Source organism: Oncorhynchus gorbuscha, linkage group LG02, assembly GCF_021184085.1.
Source record: "Oncorhynchus gorbuscha isolate QuinsamMale2020 ecotype Even-year linkage group LG02, OgorEven_v1.0, whole genome shotgun sequence".
Taxonomy (NCBI): Eukaryota; Metazoa; Chordata; class Actinopteri; order Salmoniformes; family Salmonidae; genus Oncorhynchus; species Oncorhynchus gorbuscha.
In genome coordinates this window covers 89,895,014-89,915,623 of record NC_060174.1, presented here as the reverse complement: position 1 = coordinate 89,915,623, position 20,610 = coordinate 89,895,014, and the positions used below count along the sequence as shown (strand labels likewise).

The 20,610-nt window shown below is 41.8% G+C and overlaps 1 protein-coding gene across 1 annotated transcript; it reads right to left on the bottom strand.

Annotated features, from left to right (window-relative positions):
- Positions 1–182: 182 nt before the first annotated feature.
- LOC124012604 (remodeling and spacing factor 1-like) lies at positions 183–16,264 on the bottom strand. The gene is made up of 17 exons (XM_046326412.1): positions 15,887–16,264; positions 13,777–13,868; positions 13,496–13,588; positions 12,937–13,142; positions 12,626–12,744; positions 10,115–12,421; positions 7,983–9,550; positions 7,495–7,761; positions 7,026–7,130; positions 6,805–6,884; positions 6,645–6,699; positions 6,338–6,447; positions 6,143–6,210; positions 5,523–5,748; positions 5,025–5,239; positions 4,483–4,668; positions 183–4,270 (listed from the first exon to the last, which is right to left on the bottom strand). Exons 1-17 carry the CDS (start codon positions 16,038–16,040, stop codon positions 3,759–3,761), a joined length of 6,363 nt encoding a protein of 2,120 aa, XP_046182368.1. The 5' UTR covers positions 16,041–16,264; the 3' UTR covers positions 183–3,758.
- Positions 16,265–20,610: the final 4,346 nt, after the last annotated feature.

Genomic DNA, 20,610 nt, shown 5'->3' with positions numbered 1-20,610 from the left:
GATATCTCAAAGTGCTGTACAGAAACCCAGCCTAAAACCCCAAACAGCAAGCAATGCAGGTGTAGAAGCACAGTTCTCAAGTGGACATGCCTGCATTAGTCAGAAAGATGATTGTATCAATATTTCACACCATCATGCTGTCCTCTCCCTTTTCAAGAGACAGAAAACAAGTCGGCCTACCATTCCTTGTTTAAAAAAGCTTTTTATTATGACAAATGTACAGATCGTATTAATATGAAAGAAAATAGAGTGAAGTTAACAAAAAGGTATTGAAGAGTAACAGACAAAACATAGAAAACCAATCTACAAGCTAATGTTGATATACCAGACCTACAGTATAAGTTGTCTCCCCAGTCTTCCAATTCTACCTGTAATAAACAATAATAAGGAACAAACACTTTTGAATCATTGGCACCAACTTCCCCCTGGCAGAGGACTGCCTGTGTGTCAGACTGCCCCTCCCAACTAGTGTACCTTTATATGATAATTTGCTCCAACAGATGTGTCATTTAAAATGAAGTAGGTCCACCATGTCATACTCATGAAATACAGGTGATAAACATAATCTCTTGAAAACATTACATCAGAAATCAGACATTTTTTTCATCTCAAAACGATGGTAAACTAACCCAAGTCATTTGCATATGATTCCCACAATGCAACTGCCAGTAGACGCTTTGGGGCAGTCCAACTAATGGTGCGGTAATTCAAGTCAATATTATCATGTTCGTGGAGTGCATTGCAGGCAGCTCAGAAATGATTTGTAATTAACCTTCCTTCACACAGAAGTATTAAAAACATTGTGTGATTAACCAAGACTAATAAGAAGTTTACCATTGGTGATGAACACATGCCAACACTTCTTTACAAAAGACAAATTTACAAGTAGGCTTAATTTCTTAATTAGAGCGCATTTATCTTGAACTTTTCCCATGATTCTGACGATGGCCACCTTTGTGTCCAGGGTCATGTTCATTGGGGCACAACTGAAAATTAAAACAAGGGCTTCATATTGGACAAGTTCAGTTAGCACCTCCCCATTTCACTCTGTTTTCTACCATTTTATGCTTACTGAACACAACTCATCAGTCCTGCCAGGTGTCGTCCGTGCCTCCAGTGGTTGGTTCATGCTCTCTTGTTCAGTGGCAAGACACAAGGAACACTGCTGAGCAAAAGAGTTTGTGACTATTGAACCTTGTAAATCCTTAAGGTGGCCAACGCATCTGCACATAACAAAATAACATCCAACAAACATGCCAGATATCCAATGAATTCATTACAAAACAGTGGTGCCAATATCACAACCCCTCTACAAGGAAAACTATTATAAACAATGCAATCATAAATGCAATCATAAATAATTGCCAAATATATTTATTTCCATAAAAGAAAATGCCTCTAAATATACATTACAGCAAAAACTTGATATACACACTAACATTAGAGGTCAATTTATGGTCTAAACCATTTCCCCCAAACAAGTTGCATTCTGGTATATCATTCCCTAACAAAGATTAATCCAGCATGCCGTTTATCCATAATCTTCTTTTGATTCAAGGCCAGAGCCTGTATTCAGTCTCAGAGTAGGAGTGCTGATATAGGATCAGTTGCATTTTAGATCATTATGAATAATATGGACAGCAGTCCTACTCTGAGAAACTGTTTGAACATAGGCCCAGAAAGGCAGTGATTTAACCTGACCTCAAAATGGAACCCTAAAACCAAAATGAGCTCATATTTGAGAACAGACAAAGGATAGGCATTCTGAGATCGGAGACGTTTATTTAGTCTCCAGTTGATGCAGTAAGATGTAGAGGGAAGACTAGAGCGAGGGTAGTGTTCTCTACAATCAACACTGGTGGTGGCAGAGGGTTCCGAAAAGACCAGGGGACATTTTAAAAAATGTAAAAAAATATTTAAAATAGTCGATGAACAACGACAGGTAGTTAGGTGTATACTCAGTAAGTACCTTTACTTCAAGGTTTTGAACCTACATACAGTATCGACAAGAAGGTACATAGGAAACAGTATGCCACTTGGTTTGCTAAGGAGGAAAACAATAAGTGGATGATTTGATATACAAAGAAATACATTATAAAAACACAACATACGTAAAATAATGGTTAAAATGCTGACATGGTTATTGAGAGGAACAGAGAAAGTTGGCAGAAAATTCTGTACATAACAAATCCCTTCAAATATTAGCATATAAAAAAAGTCTAAAACGTGGGCATTTAATCCATTGATAGTGTTGGCAGCACACACTAAAATTATATTTATACGTACACAAAAACTAAACTAGGGTTTTTAGAAACATATGCACAGAGGTGAGAAGATCAGGGTTGGTCTACTCTAGTTGGTGACATTAAATACACTCAAACCTCCATTTAAAGGAAAGTCTTGTCAATGTGGTGGTAGTTAACACATTTTAATGTTGATTAAATGACACCTGTAATTTGGCGTGATGCACTGAGGAACTAGCTGCCTTAATAGTGTTTGTAACAATAATTAAAAATACCACTTGATGGGAAAGTTTGATAAAAATAAAAACGGGATATAGGCTGCAGTACAACATTTCAATACTTTGAGTAAAACAATTAACCAAATCCATGAGAAACACTCTTTTGGAGATTGTATTTTCTAGAAAGTATGGGATCGGTTGTGGGTCTGGTCTCCCAGTCTGTCAGTTAAAAAAAGCTGTTTCTAGCATGATGATGACGATGGTTCTGTGTCATGTTTTCCTATGGGAATTCTGACTTAAACTGTTATGCTCATGCTTTTTCATCCAGTGCTTGTTTTAAATGGTGTATAAAAGAAAGTGGGAAACCTGTGTAATGGTTTAGCTTATCAAACAAATGACTAATAAAATTGAACACATCAAAACAAAGAATAAGAGCGTCTGCTAAATGACTTAAATGTAAAATGTAATGATAAATAGTTTGATCGATGTAAGAGGATTAAAATGTGGAATTCAAATATCAAAAAAGTGAAAGACATTCATATTTAAAGTTTGGGGTAAAGAGCAGGGGGATAAAAACAACGATTGGTTTCCAGCAGTTGATCCACAAAACTATGTTAATTTAAGTCGTAAATGGAATGCAGTTTGACCCCTGACATCTATTCTCATAAGAATGTTGAACAACAATACACATTTACATCCTACCAACAAACAATTAATGTCATACAAGAAAATGTCCTTTGCCAGGCAGGAATACTGAGAGGTGCCTCTCAGAACAGGAAGTCATGGGTCATGTTCATTAGGTCACACAACAGAAAATCAGCGTTTCTTAAATGGACAAGGCAAGGTAGTCCCTCTCGGTCTGTCGGTTTTCAACCGTTTGGGGCCTAATGAACACAACCAAGAATTGGGGAGATGGACTCTTTGTATGTGGGGGTAGTGGATGGACCCCTGAGTAGAAGTTGGCTGGAGAAACAGGTAGGTTGATTTGTGTGTCATTTACTGTCAAGTATCTGACCCACATGTCCATCGGTGACCGAGTACAGAGGATAAGACAATGCAATGTAACGTGCCACTTAACAACCTTTGGAGTTAGTGCTCTCAATGACTGTACAATCACACTGCGAAAGGTGTGAAGACAATGAACTTTCCCCCCGTAAGATGTCCAGTTCATACGGATGGATGGGGTCATACTAATGGGGGGGGACAAGGAGGATGAATAAAACAGTTTTATAATAAGGACAGGACAGAAACATTTTTTAAAATACTACAGAAAAGAACAAATGTACAACTTGGGTTTTTACAACATATCACTGTTGCAGACAAAGTCCACCAGGTCTGTGACCCCCAGCAGGTCATCCTCATCATCATCCTGTGGTGCCAACTCCAGTCCATTGGGCGCTATGGCGACAGCTGTGGCCCCAGGTTTTTGGGGCCCAATGTGAGCCAGGCCCTCTAGGGCCTTGATGGGACTCTGTCCATTGGTGGGGGGATGCAGCTCCACCAGGCCATAGTCCAACGGGCTGGCTCCCTTCCCCAGCACTCCCCCTTCCTCCTCTTCCCTGGTTTCTTTCGTCTCCTTCTCCTCCTCCTTGTCAGAGTCGTCCGAGTCGATGCGGTTCACACGCTTGCGGACAGGACGTTCTCCCTCCGATGATTCATCGGAATCGTGGTCGTCATCGTCCTCCTCAGAGGCTCGCCGCCGTTTCAGCGAAAGTCGTCTGCGGTGCTGCTGGGATTCCTTTTTGGACGAGTCGGCCCTCCTCTTTAACCTAGTCCTCTCCCGCTCGTCTGAGCCTCTGGAGGAGCTCGCTGAAAGAGCCAAGTACATGGACACAATGGACATTAGATAAAACCATATTATTGTTAATATCAGTTAAAGTGACGGCAAGTGATGACACGTTAAATAAACATATTAATTAGCCAACTAACTACAGTTTACACACATCCTACAGAGAACCTATGCTAATAGCGGGGTCGGTGAGGCAAAGAAAGCGCATTTAGAAAAAAAATGTCTGCCTGACCTTCGCTGTCTGAACTGGCGAGGCGCCGCCACGGTTTGACTTTGTCACGGTTTGTGTTGGCCTTGGAGCCGTCAGAGTCTCCGGACGACTCGCAGTAGTTGACCTGCTTCGTCGTCTGACTCCGGCGGGATCGGCGTCGGCTACAGTCCAGGTCGCTATCGCTGAACTCGCTGGAGCCCTCCGACACTAGTTACACAGGTCAACACAGAAAGAGAGCCACATCACATACCTATAGGTTTTCAAAAGGACAATTACAAAATCAACACAGAAGTTCAGACATTAAAATCAAAAGATGGATCCACATCTGACACAATTGGCTGTGTCTAACCAGTGCACTGAAGGCCTCAACTCCAAATGAATGGAACCATCAGGACCTTTTCCATTAATTATGGATTACGGCATAAACCTGAATCAACAAAACAGATGGCCTGGAACTTGTCCCAAGAGAAGACCACTTTTGACATCTGAAAACATCTAACAAAGTTTGATTCTGGAGTGTAATGACCTTTCAAACCACAGAGGAAATGACGATGCCAACGTACCCATTTCTTCCTCACTCGTCTCCTCTTCATCGTCTGAGTACCTTCGTGGTGTGCGGCGCCGTCGCAGCTGAGCACTCCTCTGACGTTTGGCTGGCCTCCTTGTCCTGGCGGTTCTGCGTTGTGTGCTGCCGAAGTCGCTGTCGTCATTGGAGTCGACTGCCACTTCGCTCTCTGCATCGCTCTTGTCCGACGCCACAAACTCCTCTTCCTCCGTACTACATGAAAAAGTGTGCAGTGGAGAGAGAAAAAAAAAAAATTCAACACCCCTTTGTGTCACACCTTTCTGGATGTAATAGCCATCAATGAAGTGGAACCTTGGCTTGTGTTCATTATGGCACACAATGGGAAATGTTTAAAAACATTTTGCAGTGGAAAACAAAAAAAGTCCAGGTAGTCCCTCCGCGTTTCAGTCCGTTGTCTTCCATTTGGTGCCTTATGGACACAACCTCCCTGTTCTGATTCATGAACCCCTACCTCCCACTTTCCTAATGAACCTACCTGTCACTGAGACGGAACTCGTCCTCGCTCTCTTCCTCCTCCATAGTGCTGTCGCTGTCCAGGTCGTTGAGACGCCGGCGCTTCCTCCTGCGCTGGCTGGCGTTGGGCCGCGGCAGGCACCCATTCTCCTTGCCCTCGCCACCCTCTCCTGCCGCCAGGATAGTGGACATGTCCTTCCCTCTGCTATGGCCTGTGATGTTGGCCATGTCCTTCCCTCGACCAGCTCCTGTAGAGGGCAGCACATGATAACATTTAGACCCAATCCAACAGGCACAAAGATTGTTTGCAGGCTACACAAGTTCAAAAACTCTGAGGCTGCATTTCATTCAGGGAAAATCCCTCTTTTACTCCTCCTGACAGAACCGATAGGAGTGGATATGTATACGAGGGCAGAGAGGGAACATCTATCTTAGGATGAAATACAGCCTCAGACTTGACTCTTCATAACCCTTATTAAAGGAGTGCACAATTATTAGGGAATCTGAGCAAGCACCATGTTTGCACAGATGAAATGACGCAGCCAAAAATGATTTCAGAACATCAATAAAATGCAGCATAAACTATTGAATAAAAGTCATAATTCTGGGATTTGGTTGCCATATTCCATAATGTTCTCCTACCTCCACCATCAGCCTCTCTGATGTCTTCTTCAATTGCCTCCTCAATAGCCTCATCAAATTCATCAAACCTGCAAACAAGACATTGAAATTATTCAGGGAATTTATCTGCCACAATACTGAAACAATAAATAAAGACCAGCCACACACAGCACATACAATGTTCTGATAACCATGAGTTCAGTACAGACGTCATACCTGTAGCTTATGCTTTTCTTTGCCCTTGTGGACCTTCGACCCCAGCTCTTGGTTCGCTCCTTCTTCTCCTTCTTTACCACCTCTTCCTCCCTTTCTTCCTCTACCTCCAACTAAAAATGACAGTTGGCAATGTGTCAGTTCACAGTACAATATAGGAAGCAAACATTTATGCTGACATCAGTCTTGGCTAGGCAATGAACAGTGTGACAGACCATCTTACACAGACGTCCTACAAACACACTGATTTCTGGATGTGTTGCAATTGACTTCCATGATGGTATAACCATAGCAACCAAATGCTGCCTACCGAGGGAGTGATGATGTTTTCAACACTGATTCCAACATAGACCAACCGCTCTTTTCTGGAGGGAGAAAATAAAATCATTTAAAACAACTTTATGAGCTACATTATCTTCCTGTTGTCATTTGCTGTTTTACACCAAGGGTCATGGTTCAGAGGTTGATACCGTCGCTCAGCGCGCTCCCTCTTTTTCAGGGAAGCATCGAGATTAGTAAGCTGCTCATCAAGCTTGTCACAGAGCAGCTTCTGCAGGGGTCACACGGAGAGAGGGGTAAGATTGTCAAATAATACCACACATAAAGCAAGCCATTAGTTTAAAACAATAATGTGGCTATCATCCAAACTGTAGTGCAACTACCAATTGTTTACCATCTGGCGGTTACTTACATGTTGGCAGGGTGGGCAGAACCACTCCCCGTCTGGGATGATCATGAGAGGGGGTCTGAGGCAGGCCGTGTGGTAGCCGCTATCACACGAGTCACACAGCAAAATCTGTGAGGAGAACACGAAGGTGTATTAGCTGGAACACATTATTTTGTAGTCTTATCAGTCAGTTTAGATACATATTATGACTATAGTATAACCACTGACAGCCCACCAGAGCTGGGGTCAATTCCATTTCAATTCAGAAAGTACACTGAAATTCCTATTTTAATTCTATTCAATGCATTTAAAATAACAAACACGTGGAATTGGAATTTGATTTACATTCTGCATTGACTGAAACTTATGTGGAATTGACCAGAACCCTGCAGCCCACCATGTGGGCAATTCCATTATTATTATCACAACTATATGCTACCCATTGTGCCATTTATTGAGCTGAGAAAATAAGGATCACATTTTCAGGACCCACCAGCTCAGGATGGTTGGGGAGGCCGCAGTGTTTGCAGGGGTCATCGTTAGGAGGGAGGTCATCATCTGAGGAGGTGTCAGAGTCATCGCTGTGCCTCTCTCTGTTCCTCTTCCTCCTCTTGCCCCTCTCCACCTTAAAGCTCTCATCACTGTTGTCCTCCTCGCTCTCCTCTTCACTCGACTCACTTTCATCGTCTTCACCAGAATCATTATTTTTGCGCCTTTGTGTTCGAGTGTTGGACCACCGGGTCTTTCTCCTCCGTCGTCCCTGAAAACATATGTCATCTTGACAGCCAAATCATAAAACACAGACATTCTAACTTTTGGGTTACATAAAGCTAATGTAAGACAGCATACACATAAGTTCCTGATGGCTGACAATGTGTGAATCCCTGATATAAAAGACACTGTTGATCCAAAAACATGCATTCACAATCCAACATATGAATGTAGAAATATCTGCAGTTACTGAAAAAAAAAAAAACTTACCTTAGATTTGTACAGTCCATCTTGATCAACCTTCTCTCTCGGTTTCCTCTGAACAGTTTTCTCCTCATCACCCTTCTCTACAGGGGGTGTGGCCTCTTTCTTCTCCATCCTCCTGTCCTGGAACTCCACCCCCTTAGCGGTCGGCCTGCAGATCCTGGGTGACCTCCTCAGGGATCTCCCAGTCTCACCAGTATCTGACCCAGAGTCCCTCTCCTTTCTCTGGAGCTCAGCTCTCCTCCGGTGGGTAATCCCGCGTATTTTCAGGCGAATTCCCTCCTCTTGGATCTCTGATGTTGTTCCCGCATCCTTTTTTTCACCCTTGTCCTCATCCTCTTTGTCATCATCTTCCTCAGACCCCTCACTTGCTTTTGCCTGAACCAATTTCTCTTCTACCGTTGAATTTTTGTCATCTTTCTCAGTTCCATCATCCTCCATTTTGTCATTTTTCTTAGGATGATCAGGCTTACTCCCATCCTCTTTTGGGGGGCATCCCTGTGTTGTGGCATCTTCCTTGATTACTTTGTCCGTCTCACCCTCAGTGAGAGATGATGCCTTCTTACTAATAGCCTGTTTTTCTGATGATGCATCACAGTTCATGGGCTTTGGGTCTTTGATAGGGTTGGTCTCAGACTTCACTCCACTTTTAACAGCCTTTTTAGGCCAGCCTTTTTCAGCATGTCCCTTGATCTTTATGTTGTCATGTGTTGACTTTTCCGAACACATTTCCATAGGCTCCTCCTGTTTCACCTCCACTGGGACAGACTTTTTGAGAGAGGGTAATTGCTTGGCGTCCTGAAAGGTGACAAGTTTCTCTCCTTTTTCTGCAACTGGCTTTGTGTCTGCCAGTTTCTCAGTTTCTTCAGTGTCTGGTTTCTGTCCCCTAGAAGATAGAACAATCTTTTTAGAGATCGTCTCTGTGTTTTTAGCCGATTTCTCTGCAACTTTAGGGGTAGGTGTAGCAGACTTCTCTGCATCTTTAGGGGTAGGTGTGGCAGACTTCTCTGCATCTTTAGGGGTAGGTGTAGCAGACTTCTCTGCATCTTTAGGGGTAGGTGTGGCAGACTTCTCTGCATCTTTAGGGGTAGGTGTGGCAGACTTCTCTGCATCTTTAGGGGTAGGTGTGGCAGACTTCTCTGCATCTTTAGGGGTAGGTGTGGCAGACTTCTCTGCATCTTTAGGGGTAGGTGTGGCAGACTTCTCTGCATCTTTAGGGGTAGGTGTGGCAGACTTCTCTGCATCTTTAGGGGTAGGTGTAGCAGACTTCTCTGCATCTTTAGGGGTAGGTGTAGCAGACTTCTCTGCATCTTTAGGGGTAGGTGTAGCAGACTTCTCTGCATCTTTAGGGGTAGGTGTAGCAGACTTCTCTGCATCTTTAGGGGTAGGTGTAGCGGACTTCTCTGCATCTTTAGGGGTAGGTGTAGCGGACTTCTCTGCATCTTTAGGGGTAGGTGTAGCAGACTTCTCTGCATCTTTAGGGGTAGGTGTAGCAGACTTCTCTGCATCTTTAGGGGTAGGTGTAGCAGACTTCTCTGCATCTTTAGGGGTAGGTGTAGCAGACTTCTCTGCATCTTTAGGGGTAGGTGTAGCAGACTTCTCTGCATCTTTATCTTTAGGGGTAGGTGTAGCAGACTTCTCTGCATCTTTAGGGGTAGGTGTAGCAGACTTCTCTGCATCTTTAGGGGTAGGTGTAGCAGACTTCTCTGCATCTTTAGGGGTAGGTGTAGCGGATTTAGCAGACTTCTCTGCATCTTTAGGGGTAGGTGTAGCGGATTTAGCAGACTTCTCTGCATCTTTAGGGGTAGGTGTAGCAGACTTCTCTGCATCTTTAGGGGTAGGTGTAGCGGATTTAGCAGACTTCTCTGCATCTTTAGGGGTAGGTGTAGCGGATTTAGCAGACTTCTCTGCATCTTTAGGGGTAGGTGTAGCGGATTTAGCAGACTTCTCTGCATCTTTAGGGGTAGGTGTAGCGGATTTAGCAGACTTCTCTGCATCTTTAGGGGTAGGTGTAGCGGACTTCTCTGCATCTTTAGGGGTAGGTGTAGCGGACTTCTCTGCATCTTTAGGGGTAGGTGTAGCAGACTTCTCTGCATCTTTAGGGGTAGGTGTAGCGGATTTAGCAGACTTCTCTGCATCTTTAGGGGTAGGTGTAGCGGATTTAGCAGACTTCTCTGCATCTTTAGGGGTAGGTGTAGCGGATTTAGCAGACTTCTCTGCATCTTTAGGGGTAGGTGTAGCTGATTTAGCAGACTTCTCTGCATCTTTAGGTGTAGGTGTAGCGGATTTAGCAGTCTTCTCTGCATCTTTAGGGGTAGGTGTAGCAGATTTAGCAGACTTCTCTGTATCTTTAGAGGTAGCCAATTTCTCTGCGTCTTTAAGTGCTGCCGATTTAGCATATTTCACTGTATCTTTAGGCATTGCTGATTTCTCTGTGTCTTTTGGGGTAGCCAATTTCCCACCTTTAGGGGTAACCAATTTAGTAGATTTCTCTGCATCTTTAGGGGTAGCACATTTCTCTGCATCTTTAGGGGTAACCGATTTCCCAATATCTTTAGGGGTAGCTGATTTCTCTACCTTTTTGGGTTCACCCAGTTGTGATTGGGTTGTTTTCTCAGAGACGTCTGCCATCTCCATGTCTTTTGGTCCAGATTGTGTCTTCGTCGCTTTAGCAACCGTTCTCATTTCATCTTTACAGATAGACGCTGAGAAAACTTCCTCCAGGACAGCTTTTTTCTTCACCTCAGAGGCAGCCTTTGCATCTGTGCCTACAGCAGGTTTCTCCTTAGTGACAGCTGACATTTTATTGTCTTTAGGGTTATCACATTTCTCTGTATGTTTAGATGCCTCTGGTTTCACTGTCATTTTAATGACCAACGATTTAGTCTCTTTAATGCTCTCCAGTTTCTCTGCTTCTTTATTGGAAACTGGTTTGTCTGCCTTTTTAAGGAATGAGGACGTATTGGTCTCTTGAGAGATGACCAGGTTCTCAGCATCTTTACTCTTTTCTGAAATCTCTGTCTTTTTAATTACAGAAGTTTTGATATCTTTAGAAACATCACATTTCTCTACACCCTCTTTGTCGGGTGGTTTCTCTGTATTTTTTACGACAGTTGGCATCTTTATGCATTTAGAGTGGTCTTGTTTCTCTGTAATTGGGTCAGGTCTCCCGGTTTGTTTAGTAATGACTGAGGTTTCTGGGTTTTTAGGGTTTGACCACTTTTCTGTACCTTTTGTGCAGGGTGGTTTTTCCATATCTTTCACGACAGAAAGGGGATAATCGTCCTTATTCACAACTGTTTTGTCTGTTTCCTTAGAGACAGCTGACTTGACCTCTTGAGAGGTAATGGATGAATCTGTTCCTTTAGTTTCATCTGGTTTCTGTGACTTACTAGACAAAGGGTTTTCATCGGTTTCTATTGATGTATAGGTCGTGTGTTCTGTACGACACACTTTTACATCCCACTTGGATACCTTGACATTTTGTTCCTCTTTACAATCAGAGTGCTTCTCCGGTGGGCTTGTTGCATCCTTAGATGAAGTCAATGGCTTTGTCATTAGAGGAGACGGAGATTTAGCCTCTTTTAAGGCAGATTTTTTTACTTCCTCTGAATCTTCAGTGCTTTCCTTTTCTGCTGGAACCATTTTCTGTAGACTTGTTTCATTGGCCATGGCCACCTCAGTGTTGCTTGCCATCTCCTCTTTCTCCTTGTCCAGGTTTATTTTCTCTTTTGCACTAGCTTCTGCTGCTTTACGTTCTTCCCCAGCAGCAGCTTTTGTTTGCTGTTTTTTGCCATCAACAGAGTCTCTTAAACCATTATTGACACTTGTTTCTGTTGTAGGCTGAGCATCACCATTCATTTGATCACTTATACACTCTATCGTCCCCACCGGGGCATCAGAGATCTCTTTACTTGTCTCCTCAACTTCAGGAGCTTCTTTGACAGGAGCAACAGATGGGTTTCGCACAAAGATACTACTGCCACCGCCACTATTATTATCAAAATTTTCACAAAGTTTCATCTCTCTCTTTTTCAATGGGATTTTGGCCTGCTGGTCATTCTTCATGGCCCTTTGGAGTTCATTTGCAGTCTTCCTCTTGGCTTCATCTGTCTGTTCTGTTTGTGGCGTCAGACAAGGTTTCTCTGCAAGAGGCTCTGTAGCATTTGTGGCTGTGCTCTCCTTGGATTCTGACACCTCCATTGGCTCTTCTTTGATGGCCCGGGTGTTTATGGTGACCTTGTCATACACCATAGGCTCCTCTGATTGGCTTTTTGACTCGGACTCATCTTTGAGGCCATTCAATGAAGATTTGGCATCTGATTCGTCTAGTTGTGAGTCCTTTTTTTCTGTAATCTCGGTTTTTGGAGAGACTAAGGAAGTTGTTCCCTTGGAGGGTTTGTCCTCTTCATCCTCTGAGGTATCCTCTGTCTTTTTAACTTCCCCTATAGGAGAAAAGGTAGAAATAGGAATTGCAGTTACAACAGAATGATACGTTCATAGAAAATAAAAGTACAAGATTTAGAACTGCATCTATCAGGGAAATAAGTTTACCTTTGACAATATCAATATCATGAAAATGTTTGAGAGTAAACAACAAATAACAGACAACATTATTGGTGTAACAAGCCTTATTGGTATAACACTACCTTCTCCCCCAGTATTATTTTTCGCCTCATCTTCCTCCTCTCCTTCTTTCTTTGTCAACAGTGCTGGGTCGATTTGAGTCTTTAGCAGTGCCAGGATCTCAGCCAAGCTGTTTCTGTCTCTGTATAGAGATGGATAATTCAAATAACTATTTCCAGTTTCGTAATCTTGTCGTAAAATTACATATAAACCAAGTAATCTATGATCCACCTGGAATACAAGACCTTTGACATCTAGGCTCTGCAGTACAACAGTATGCATCTTTCCTCCCCTGAATCACATCCGGCCCGTTATTCCAATGGTTCCACAGTACCTGACAATGCACTTCCAGGAAGACCCGTCCAGGTCGTCCTGCTCCTCCACATAGACCCTCACATTCTTGTCCTGGTCAAGTTGGAACCAGTACATCAGGCCATCTTTGTCCTTGCCAATGGGGAGAAGCCGCATCTTATCAGGATCCTCCTCATTGATTGCTGTCTTGAACTTTACATTGTCATCAAACTGGCATTCACACAAATGCTGGATAGAAAAGAGAGAAAGTATGAGAATGTTGCACTTAGGGGGAAATAATTATGTTAGTAGGGCTGCATGATATGGCCAAATATATTTCTATATTTTTAATGGAATATTGCAACAGCAATATGACTTGCAATACAACAACACACTTGGGTGAACTGCACAAGTTATGTCCCGCCACCACTGGCATTACTATTTTCAGAGAATTTACTTTTGTACCATACAGAAGAAAGGCCTTATTTAAGAACGTGAAAAACGGTGTAATTTTTACTACCTGCATCTTGTTTGGAAATATGTTGCATGTCTTTGCATAATTATAGCTATATTGCAACTACACAGCTATATTGCAACCTTACTTTGAGGATTCCAGTCTTGTACTCCACAGACATGTCCTTGTATCCTTTATTTTCAAGCTCCCATGCCCAAGTACTGTTGAACTCATGGCACACCTGTAAGAAAGCACATTCCATCAGCCTTTGGTTAACCTCAATACTATCATCATTCAGAATGCCCAGACTCATTCCACTGTCTGTATTTGACAAAAATCGAATATATTTAAATGTGATTCATCTATAAAGCTACGCCTAACTGTATGAGTGTGCAGAAAATGTCCAGCCTTGTTCTGAGATCTATTTACCTTCACAAGGTACTTCTCCCATCTGTCTGCGGACACTGACTTGCCAATCTTCCTCAACAACTTCACGTGAAGGTCCACCAAGATCTTTGGAACTGAGGGGAGAGGTGGGATAATGACACCATTTGGTAAACATCAATGTTTCTCAACCACATATAACCTATTGTATAGGCCAATAAATAGCTACAGCATGTATATCTTGAATATGAATCCCACTCACACACTGTCACGAATCCATATCCTACGACATTTCATAATATGTATAGGTATTGGTCCATTAGCACTTCAAATGAATTAGTTTTGCACTAGTTAATATCAAATGGAGACAAAGGAATTTAAATATGTTTTGATGAGAGTGGGGAATAAGAAAATAAAAATTTCTTCACATATTAAAAACAAAACTCCTGTGCACAGTTGCCCCAGTATCTGTGCGTTAAAGATGTCGCCAATGAGTCTCCTCTCGAACGCCCAGAATGCTCTGATTCGACAGCTCTGCAAGCTTTATAATGTAAAAAAATCGAAATAAATGAGTTATTCACCAAATATGGAATTTCGCTGAGCAACTATCTTCATTTACTCCTGTTATGGCAGGTATGTACATCCAAAAAAGGTCTAAATAAACATTTACAACAACCAAAATAAATTAATCTTGGAGAACTCATTGACCTGTTGTAGACTTCCGACCTGTGCTTGGCAGTAAAGCCAGATATTGGAGGTGCCAATAGGCATTTTTTTCAGTGGGTTGTACATTTTTATTTAAACCTTTTTTGAAAGTACATACCGGACGTAACGAAGTAAATGAAGAACATTGCTCAGCGAAACTCCATATTTGCTGAGTAACGAACGTATTTTGACATTATAACGCTTGCAGAGATGTCTATTTGGAGTTTGAATTGGAACTTCCTGGGCGTTGGAGAGGAGACAAGTCATACATCTCTAAAGTGGAGACACTGGGACAGTGCACAATACCAAAATTAAAGGCGTGCATGATGCAACGTGGTTTTATTTATTAAAACAATGCATTCAAAATAGATATTTGCCAATTTCCTAACAATATAAAACAAAAACGTAACATGACTAATACAATAATATGGAAGTATGGAATAACAATGTAGTATGTGTGATACAAACAACCAAAATCCGCCAAAATAGTTTGAATAAAGCAGACCATTCTTTGCGCATAATCTAATTACCGCAGGACACCATTGAGCAGGAAGTTCTTGCGTGAGTGTGTCAATGAGATAACAATAGAATGTGTTACAGATTGCATGTCAAGCTGGGAACAACATGATTCAATTGAAGATGAAACATACTTGAGAGAGACTAGTATAATGGGTTACATTACTTAAGGAAAATAGTGAAACCAAAAGACACACTGGAAGTTGGATGCTAACCATGGTGCATTTGATTGCACTTTGTTTTCTCAAATACGATCCATCTAGAGTCTAGACTGATGGAAATGTTTGAAACTACAGCATTAGATGTCTAAAGTGATGTACATAATGCTATATGTCTGTCTAATGCATTTCATCCTAACAACTACCAATATAAAAAGTGCTCCATAACCTTGATAAAAAAATATTACTATTATTATTTTTAACCATTGAGCAGGAAGCCCAGAAGATGAGCATGCGCATGCGCAATACAGCGCGAGCGAACCACTATGCCAAAACATTACTTAACTGTAAACACAGTGGACAATGTTGTCCTTAACGCAACACACTCAATCCTAAACCGAATAATAGGAGTGCCCAATATACTTTAATAAATGTTAAAAACAGATCACCTTGGAACAAAAGTTCAAAGCACAATATTTACTGTAGGCTGTGTGGTGAAGTGGATTTCAGTTCCTTGAAGGCTGGCTTGGCTGGAAAATAAATAGTAATTTAAAGCCCCAAATTTCACCGAAGCCCTTCGATCTTCGGTCGGTTCACGGTTAAACAATGCATCTATTTCACCCTGTTTCCTAATAATACATCTGAGACAACAATACATGTATATAAAATGGGTTGTTTGGAAATCACACAATAACACAACTAGTACGAACGACATAGAACACTATGCAATGTGGAGTCCCATCTTCCCACAGTAGCTCGCGCTTTTCAAACTATACCTGAGATTGTGTCTTGGAGATATCGCTCCAACTGTGGAAATGTAAGCTCCGGTAAATCAAGCAAGGTTCCATACCGCTCTAGAAAAGAGCATATCACGGCGTAGCTTGGGCAAAAACCGGGGGTAGAACCCGCCGATGCTGCCGAGGCAGCCATCTTTTCCGATGGAAGAGCAGCAGACAGTAACAAAGATGGTGGATAAATGAAGATAGTTCACACAAGCCGTTTACCATTGAAACAAATGATCAGTTCCGGTCTACTTAACTGGGTGCGTCTCTCAGACTCCAATGCGATTGCAGCTGGGCCTGGTCGGGTCTACTTAGTTCATTGACGTTAATTGAACCAGGAAAATACAGCGAGTGGGGTGTCTCTTTTCCTCTTCTGTCTCTGACAGTACGTCTCGGAGGACCAATGACTGCCCACAATTCACCGCGTCAAATAAATTAGTGGCCCAGAGGTCTTTGCGGTAAAAAAATAAATAATAATAATAATCCAAATGACTAATGTAAACAAATGAGAACGCGTGGGGAATGATAATGTCTGCACTGGTGGTGTGAACATTTTCATATTCTTCAATAGATCATTTAACGCCAATTAACTAATGTAAAGTCGGCTATACAGTGGCTCGGACCACTGAGCAGCTGCCATTTTGTAGCGTTTAGGACTGGCAATTTGATTTTGATGCGAAAGCTTGCTGAATTTGTACAACGTGATCGATCCAATGTTGCACAGTCCATTTTTTTGTAGTTGTATCAATTCGCTATTTGTAACAATTTCAACACCAACAACGCTACAATATTAGTGGAAATATAATTTTGGGGAAACAGCAGAATTATATTAATTATCTTGAAATAATTTTAACAAAATAATCTGAAACATGATTTTGTTAATGATTCAGAAGTCAATTCAGAAGACTAGATTTGTAAAATACAAAGCCAATGAGTGACGGTAAATACTGACAAATGGAATGTGATAAAAGTGGTTACATTTCAGCATTACACATGGGTCTTTCTATAAACTACCTTCACAAGTGAGCATTACTTGCAGTAGACAACTTTTTAGGAGCGGTTACAAAGCCATTAATACTGTGGCTTTTTTGCCCTTCAGTGTAATTACACATTGACCTTGATCCTGTGAAAATCCTGGATATTGCTGTCGGATTCTTTTTTTTGTATGGAAATGTCGGAAGTGTACTGTAACCTTGCAACATTTCGTATCTCCCTATGTTAAGGTGTGAAATCAGTTTTCATGGGCACATATATCCAACATAATACAGTGCCTTGCGAAAGTATTCGGCCCCCTTGAACTTTGCGACCTTTTGCCACATTTCAGGCTTCAAACATAAAGATATAAAACTATTTTTTTGTGAAGAATCAACAACAAGTGGGACACAATCATGAAGTGGAACGACATTTATTGGATATTTCAAACTTTTTTAACAAATCAAAAACTGAAAAATTGGGCGTGCAAAATTATTCAGCCCCCTTAAGTTAATACTTTGTAGCGCCACCTTTTTGCTGTGATTACAGCTGTAAGTCGCTTGGGGTATGTCTCTATCAGTTTTGCACATCGAGAGACTGAATTTTTTTCCCATTCCTCCTTGCAAAACAGCGCGAGCTCAGTGAGGTTGGATGGAGAGCATTTGTGAACAGCAGTTTTCAGTTCTTTCCACAGATTCTCGATTGGATTCAGGTCTGGACTTTGACTTGGCCATTCTAACACCTGGATATGTTTATTTTTGAACCATTCCATTGTAGATTTTGCTTTATGTTTTGGATCATTGTCTTATTGGAAGACAAATCTCCGTCCCAGTCTCAGGTCTTTCGCAGACTCCATCGGGTTTTCTTCCAGAATGGTCCTGTATTTGGCTCCATCCATCTTCCCATCAATTTTAACCATCTTCCCTGTACCTGCTGAAGAAAAGCAAGCCCAAACCATGATGCTGCCACCACCATGCTTGACAGTGGGGATGGTGTGTTCAGGGTGATGAGCTGTGTTGCTTTTACGCCAAACATAAAGTTTTGCATTGTTGCCAAAAAGTTCAATTTTGGTTTCATCTGACCAGAGCACCTTCTTCCACATGTTTGGTGTGTCTCCCAGGTGGCTTGTGGCAAACATTAAACAACACTTTTTATGGATATCTTTTCCATAAAGGCCAGATTTGTGCAATATACGACTGATTGTTGTCCTATGGACAGAGTCTCCCACCTCAGCTGTAGATCTCTGCAGTTCATCCAGAGTGATCATGGGCCTCTTGGCTGCATCTCTGATCAGTCTTCTCCTTTTATGAGCTGAAAGTTTAGAGGGACGGCCAGGTCTTGGTAGATTTTCAGTGGTCTGATACTCCTTCCATTTCAATATTATCGCTTGCACAGTGCTCCTTGGGATGTTTAAAGCTCCGGGAAATCTTTTTGTATCCAAATCCGGCTTTAAACTTCTTCACAACAGTATCTCGGACCTGCCTGGTGTGTTCCATGTTCTTCATGATGCTCTCTGCGCTTTTAACGGAACTCTGAGACTATCACAGTGCAGGTGCATTCATATGGAGACTTGATTACACACAGGTGGATTGTATTTATCATCATTAGTCATTTAGGTCAAATTTGGATCATTCAGAGATCCTCACTGAACTTCTGGAGAGAGTTTGCTGCACTGAAAGTAAAGGGGCTGAATAATTTTGCACGCCCCATTTTTCAGTTTTTGATGTGTTAAAAAAGTTTGAAATATCCAATAAATGTCGTTCCACTTCATGATTGTGTCCCACTTGTTGTTGATTCTTCACAAAAAAATACAGTTTTATATCTTTATGTTTGAAGCCTGAAATGTGGCAAAAGGTCGCAAAGTTCGAGGGGGCCGAATACTTTCGCAAGGCACTGTATATGTGCTTGAAAAATCCAACGCTTCAAGCAGAAAGAGTAACTTTAATATGTTTAATACAACTAAAATCTATAATGTCATTCAATAATTAGACATAATATTTGTTTGATGTGTGTTTGATGTCTAGCTGTTTAGGTACACGCGGACATTATCGCGCGCAACATCAACTGATTCAGGAAAGGATTTCATGAATGACAGGCAAGTGATGAAGAGCTTGTGTGATACTGCGCGCGATTTAACAACAGACAAAATGCGGGAATTATGTTGATCTTGAGGATTGACAGAACATTTTGGTGTATATGTTGTCAAGATAATAAGCATACTTAGTGGATAATATGTACGTTTTGATCCTTTGTTTCTCGACTTAAAACGGAGCAATTGGGAACGTGAAAACGGGTTGTTTGTTCGTTCTTAAAAGGAAATCGAAAAAAAAAGATTTTTGCATATAAAACAAAAAAGACTTGTGGGTGGGATTAAATGTCGAATATCTGGTCAAGTGCACTGCCAACACTTCCTGTTCTTTCAAAGTAGGAGGTCACCCTTCTAATTCCATTATGTTATCTATTATCTATTAATTAATTAATGAACTGCTGTTACTGTAAATGGTTAGCTAACTGATATATTTTAGCTACCAAGATAACCATTGGTAATCTTAAATTATGCTATACAGACAAAACATATAGTCAGTGGTTGCACATCTAATTAGCTGAAATTAAGCTTGGGTGTGAATAGTAGACATGTAAATATTATTTCACAGTTTACAGCAGGTCTCCAGCTACCCAGACCTGTCTATTCAGCCTGATAGGGTGCCGTGGGTGTGTCCAGTTTACCCCTGTGCAAATCTATGTGTGTGTAACGGATGTGAAACGGCTAGTTTAGTTAGCGGTGGTGCGCTCTAAATAGCATTTCAATCGGTGACGTCCTTGCTCTGAGACCTTGAAGTAGTAATTCCCCTTGCTCTGCAAGGGCCCGGGTTTTGTGGAGCGATGGGTAATGATGCTTCGTGGGTGACTGTTGTTGATGTGTGCAGAGGGTCCCTGGTTTGCGCCTGGGTATGGCCGAGGGGACGGTCTAAAGTTATACTGTGTGTATAGAAATGTAATTAAACATCCAATCAATGCTTTAAGTGTTGTGCAGTAGGTCCACACCTAAAGGATTGTGGGTTCCTGTCCAGAAACAACCCCTACCCCTAGACACTTCTGGGGATCTGAGAGAATTGCACAGGTTTAAGCAATACCTGCAAAATTCCACCATGCCTATCAGAGGGTAAGGTGGAGCTGTGACCGTGTCACCAGCCATCAATCCCTCTCAGATCTATTATTATTATTATTATATTATAGATCTTCACATATGTCCCGACTCTGGGCAGTAGGGGCTGTTTCTGTACAGGCCATTGGTGTTATGGTAGCTCAGTCAGCCAGGCACTGTCAAAAAAATGTATTAGCTGTCACAAACTTGATTCCTTTGTCCTTGAGAGAATCTCAATTGCGTTTCCTTGATTCGTTGCATTTTCTCTCCTCAAAACCCACTGGATGAAAAGGTCAGAGGTCTCTCCCCTCTGCCCTTCTCATACAATGGGTTTTGTGAAGGAAGTGAGGAGAGGGGATGTGATGAATAAAGGAAATTTAATTGAGATTCTCCCCTTGTTTCCACCATTCCTCATCTCCCTCTCAAAGCACATTGGTTGGAGAGGAGTGAAAGTTCCTCCCCTCAGGCTCCAATGCACTTTCAAGGAGAGGCTAAGAGTGAAGGAAAAAGGACAGAGGATGCAAGAATGTGATGTATAGTTTTCACACACACTGCTTGAAGAGTTTACTGATTATGATTTAATTGTCGGTTATTATTGTCA

Bases quoted from the DNA above. Each gene is read 5' to 3' on its own strand.
- LOC124012604 (XM_046326412.1), bottom strand. From the start codon at position 16,040: ATGGCTGCCTCGGCAGCATCGGCGGGTTCTACCCCCGGTTTTTGCCCA. The intron at 13,589-13,776 runs GTAAATAGATCT...GCTTTCTTACAG, and splicing joins GGGAGAAGTACCTTGTGAAG to GTGTGCCATGAGTTCAACAG. The intron at 4,669-5,024 runs GTACGTTGGCAT...CTGTGTAACTAG, and splicing joins GACGAGTGAGGAAGAAATGG to TGTCGGAGGGCTCCAGCGAG.